The 5816-nt window shown below is 32.7% G+C and overlaps 1 protein-coding gene across 1 annotated transcript in view; it reads left to right on the forward strand.

Moving 5' to 3' along the window:
* The first annotated feature begins 579 nt into the window (after window positions 1-579).
* Window positions 580-5816, forward strand: part of LOC105536276 (polypeptide N-acetylgalactosaminyltransferase 13) — a 226357-nt gene continuing 221120 nt past the window's right edge. Inside the window, exon 1 of the mRNA XM_011975607.1 lies at window positions 580-692. Within this exon, the coding sequence (XP_011830997.1) occupies window positions 580-692 (113 nt within the window). The remainder of the gene's footprint in view (window positions 693-5816) is intronic.

A 5816-nucleotide genomic window follows, 5' to 3' on the forward strand; every position in this document is an offset into this window, starting at 1 on the left:
TGGACTTAAGCAGTTTAAGGAAGTCTTTTAATGTATTGGGTAAAGTACATAATATAATAGTTTGGGATGGGTAGACATAATAAGGAGGCTCTAGAGGTTAATTGATAAGCAACCAGCTTGTCTAGTTAGGCAATATATAATTGTCCTAGGAAACAGGCTGTTTACCCATGTGAGGAACTTACCCTCCTGAGAATGGGGCTGTTTGAACAGTTTATTGTTTGAATAAATTTATTTCCTAGTAGTTCTTGATGCATGAAATGAAGTTATTTATTACTTTTAAGCCTTATCATAGTTCTGATAGGTAATCTGTGTGGTTGCTGGAAGTCTCCGTCCTCAGGAACAAATGACACGATCCATATAAAACACATAGCACAATGCCTGCTATATAATTAACATATCCATAAATATTAGCCATTTATAACTGCCTCTTGTATTATGATGTTTCTTAAATCAGGGCTTGATAGATGGGAGACCTAGCCTAACTCTGGCAAGATGCAAAATTTGGCAACCAGACAGACCAATAGAGTGGAGAAAGTGGTCGAGGACAGTCCCAGTTGTGCTTAGTAGGAGGGGAGCAATATGGCAGATAGCTCATGGATGGTCAGGAGCAGGCAAGAAACAGAGATCTCAGCAAGCAGGCAAAACATGATCCTCTGGGTTCTTCCAGCTGAAAATATTAAACAGAGATTAAGGTAAGTAAGCAGAGATTAAGGTAAGTAAGCAGGAAGAGCTACCAGCAGGCCAGATAAATTTAGGATTAGGAGCTACACATGATTTAAAAGAGCTGAAAGGGAAAGAGGCAGGACCCTAACTCCATATTGCTACACTAGACAAACAGATAAAGCTTCTCTCGAGCCTAGATGGTCTAGTCACCAGATTATTACTGAAATTTATTGGGAAATAATGAGTATAAAATGAAAGTTTGACCACAGAAATTAAAGATAAAATACAAGATACTAGAACCATGGCAATGATCAGAGTCCTACCAGCAGCATGGCTGACCCAAATAATTTTAGAGACTTTATCTATAATATTCTGTACAGTGCTTCATACTATAAGAATATTATAATAATAAATTCCATTCATATCATTTCATTATAATTTCATATGTTCTACTCCAAACTTCTGCAATGTAGATATCAGAGCAGTTTTACTCTAATTTAGGTGATGACAAAACTGAAGCTTAGAAAGTTTAGTCACAGATTTTAAATGGCAGAATGGGGAGGCAACTACAGGTTTTCCAGACACAGATCTTTCTCCAATATGTCCAAATAGTAATTATGTTACTGAGGTTTGAGAGGAATGTGTTATAATTGGATGACTAGCAAACTCATTTTCATGTAATCTTTCCCTTTCCCTTCTCTATCTTTTGCTCATTTCTGGTTATAGAAAAACAAAATCAATTGAAGATATGAAAAAAATGTTTTTTAAAAAGATTTCTACACCTCCATTTCATCTTGTAATAATGCAGAGATATGACTGGGGAGTTGATCTGATAATTCATACAATATGACTCCTTATTGTGAAACTTTCATCCATTCAATCACTTATTAACAATATTTTTGTAACATGCAGAATGCTCGATTCTGGAGAGGCAGAGATAAATAAGGTGAACCTTCCTTCTGTTCTACTTTTTAAGAATCCCCTAGTCTACTGGATTCAATAGATTTATTGTGAAAGAGTATAAAAAAGTAAAAGATTAGGCATATTCAAGGTACAAGGCCAGGGAAGGGGGCTATATATTCTAATATGGGATTAGGGAAGAGTAGAGAAATTCCTTGGCTTCCTGTTCCTATTTTGTCCAGCACTATTATGTCCCACCTGAGATTCCTATGACATATTTCCAATAGAAGCCAGGAAGCATGGGAGCATTGGAAGTACATCCTTCCCAATGACCCTCTCACTCCATCCCCACCAATAATTAGAAGAAAACAGAAGAAGCAAAGAATTGATCAGATAGCAAATACACTAAAGATGAGTACAGCATCTCCCTGGATTTTAAAATAAAGATGTTTGTAGCAGAGGAATACCAATCTGATTGTTTTAAAAATTTGAATTACTCAAGTAATTATGACACAGGAACTTACTTTTGGAAGATTTAACACATTGTAAATATAAACCAACACATAGTAACCCATGCAAAATTTAGTGCTTTATTTTACTTCCGGCCCCAAGCTGCTCAATTATTATGAAAGAACCACTTTTTGGTTGCGCAAGTTTTCTTTGCATGGATGCATGGGAGAATGATGAAATTTCTCTCTGTGAATATGAATGTTAATGATTGGGAAACACAGAAACCACACAGAATTCTGCAATCCTCATAGCTCTTAAAAATATATAGAGGACTTGTGTTGCAAGTATTTATTTTAATTACTGTTATTAATCATCATTGACTGAGGTAGTAAAAGGCAACCACTGACTCAATGAGCAGCAATCCAACAAGTCATGCAAACTCCAGTGTTGACAGCCTTTGTCTGGAGTCCTGAATGGACTGTGTCTAACTAAATCACTGTGTAATCATGGATCCTTTGTGATTTCACATTCTCATCTTACAGTCAATTTTTATTTCTCTGATGTGGCATGTTGTTTTCAGTAGCTTATCTGAAAACATCAATACTGTTTTGAAAGGATAAAATCAAATTGTAACAGTTTATGTTTCCATAATGTGTGCATAGCCTAGGGAAAAAGTGATAAATAGGAATACTATTTCACTGTATTGCCATGTTACAGACATTGGAAACATGATTCTGCCTCCATATTATCTCCAAAGTAGATCAGCTGGATTTATTTTTATATATTTATAAATCAACAGCTAATGGACCATTAGAACAGCATTAGTGTACATCCAGATGACAGAAGAGATTGTAAAAGAAGTGGAGAAGACTTTATGACTTTCCCTGCTTTCATGACAGTAAATAATGTCTTCTTGCTTTTATATGACATAAAAGTAATCTTACTTTTATACGATAGAAACACAAAGAGAGATGTTAACCTCATGCATCATATTTTAAAATGTTGACGTAAGCCTAAAGGTTTTACATATTTCAAAAAGTCTATCCTTATGGTAAAGTACTTGAGTAACCATTCTCAACTTTAGCTACACATTTGAAATTCCAAAGATTTTTTAAAAATATCTTCACCTGTAGACACATTCAGACACTTTAATCAGAATCTCTGTGACAGAAACTCTCACACCTATAGTTTTTTGAGCTCATGAGATAATTCCAATGTCCAGCCAAGATTAAGAACCACAGATATATTATCATAGAATTTAAAAAAATAAACTTTCACTTCCTTGCAAGTATTACAAATTCAGCATGTCAATATAGTATTCACTGTTGCCATGATAAAGCTTATGATTTCACTGGAATACCAGATTTCAGGTTCTTGATTTGGACATCAAGTATTCCTTTCAAATTGATGAAAATTGCTATTGCCATCTGCCACTTTTACTCTCCAAGTTAATTACATATACATTGTGCATGACAATAATGTCAATTTTTGCTAATCCCATTTAGATGTTTATGTAAAAGAAAACAAATAATAACTTCATAAGACATGTTGCTAAAAGAGTTATTTGGTCTAAATATACATAATTTCAATTAAAGCCGACATTCTATGCTTAGTTTTAATGAAGTGATCCTAGGGAAATTGATATTTCCCTATCTGATATAACGATATATACATTTGAATGCAAGATTTTGGCACATTTTAATATGCTTTATTTGTTCCTAATTTTTCCAATTAATTTTTTTACAATTAATGTCATTTAAAACTTTTGATATAGCATATAAAAGAATTTCAGGCAGAAATCATTAGTATTACTAAATTATTTTTGTTACATTATTATTACTTTATTATAGTACTGAAAGAAGTATACAGCTTGAGACTTGTATTCTGTGAAATGAAACTTTGAATTAGCCAACTTTGAAAGTCCTTTCCAGTTCCACCATGTGGAGATTATGAGCTTTACTCTGCAGTGTATACCAAGCAAATGTCTACTATCCATTTCAGATAAGACCTTTGAGCTTGCCTACCTTAATCTTATGCAAAAGATATAAAACCTGAGATGAAAAGTGGTGAAATTATCCTTCTAATATCACAAAGAACAAATTGTCTTGTATCAGGGAGAATAGATTATTAGCCAAGTTCTATTTGTTCTATTTGAAGTACTTATCCCCACTTCCATCATTTGTTCCTTGTTTATGTTGTTGTTCTTATTTGTTTTGAATTGTTTCTGGAAATATCAGTGAGTTAAAAACTCTGCCAGCTATATATATATATATGTGTGTGTATATATATATATATAATATAAAATATTATAACATTAGATATTTATAATATATAGTGTAACATATAGTATAGTTTATTTTAAAGGTTTTTTAACTACACAGAACTTTAAATGCATTTTCTTATCTAAACAAAAGAAATTATTGTATTCACATGTGCTAAGATGTGCAGTTTTTTCATTTTAAGTGTCTGAAATTAGCATGAGTTTTACAAACATGGTCATAGCTGTTCATATAGTCGTTGTTTCAACTAAATTATGTGTACTCTTTGTACTGTGTGTATTGAGTTTAATTGTCATTCACTATTTTTTCAAAAAGATTACATTATGGTTCACTATTAGAACCAAAAGTTATTGTCTGAAAAGAACAAGATACAAAAGAACATCAAGAATTAAATTTCATATGATTAAACAAAGATTTGTTACTGGAGGCATCATTACAATCCTACATTTGCCTGCTGATCAACAGCTGACTGATTTATATGGCTTTTTTCTTATCATGTCAACCAAGGACCAGGAGTGTTGGCACCACCAAGGATGGTGTTATAAATGTAGAATCCTGAGTTCATACCAGATCTACTGAATCAGAATCTGCATTTTAACAAGATCCCCACATAATTCATTTGCACCTTAAACTTCAAAAAGCAGGACTTTATAGTACCAAGGTAGATATCCACAAGAGGTTGATACTGTTTTAGACTTCTTGAGTTATATGCTAAATGGTTGCCCCTCATATGATAAGCAATACTATTTAAAGCCGGAGAAAGTTTAAATACATGGAAGAAACTTCAAATCCACAGGAAAATGATGTGGCTGATTCATAAGTCAAGCATGACAATATTGATAGAAATCTATGTCCAAATTCATTTAAAAACTTTTTCTGTAAGCTCTATTTAAGTATGAAATAGATTCTAGTGAGAAGAGAGCATTGTGCTATAATTTGACCACATTTTTTTCTTTCCTAACAGTAGATAAAATCATAGTATATCTTCCCGTAGATGGAACATTAATTTTGGTAAAATACAGACAATGATACCAGTTCATTGCACCACAGATTCCTCAGAAGTAATGAAGATCATAACTCTTGCTTACATAAATCTGTGCATTTAGGATAACTGGATAAACTGATGTAGAAAATAACTACTTTGTATAACTTTAGATTAATGGTATAGAAGGAGTCTTTGCTGAATGACTATTCAACTTTATTGAGGTATATTTGACAACTAAAAGTTATGTATACTTAAAGTATACAACTTGATGTTTTGATACACCTAAACATTGCGAAATGATCAAATTAACATGTCTATCACCTCACATCTTTATGATTTTTTTTTTGATGTGGTGAGAACTCTTAAGAACAATTCTCTTAGTATATTTCAACGACAGTATACAATACAGTATTATTAATTATAGTCACCATGCTGTGCATTAGATCTCCAGAACTTATTCATCCCTCATAACTGACATTCTATGCTTAGTTTTAATGAAGTGATCCTAGGGAAATTGATATTTCCCTATCTGATATAAC

The sequence above is a fragment of the Mandrillus leucophaeus genome, unplaced genomic scaffold (genome assembly GCF_000951045.1).
Source record: "Mandrillus leucophaeus isolate KB7577 unplaced genomic scaffold, Mleu.le_1.0 Scaffold1577, whole genome shotgun sequence".
Lineage (NCBI taxonomy): Eukaryota > Metazoa > Chordata > Mammalia > Primates > Cercopithecidae > Mandrillus > Mandrillus leucophaeus.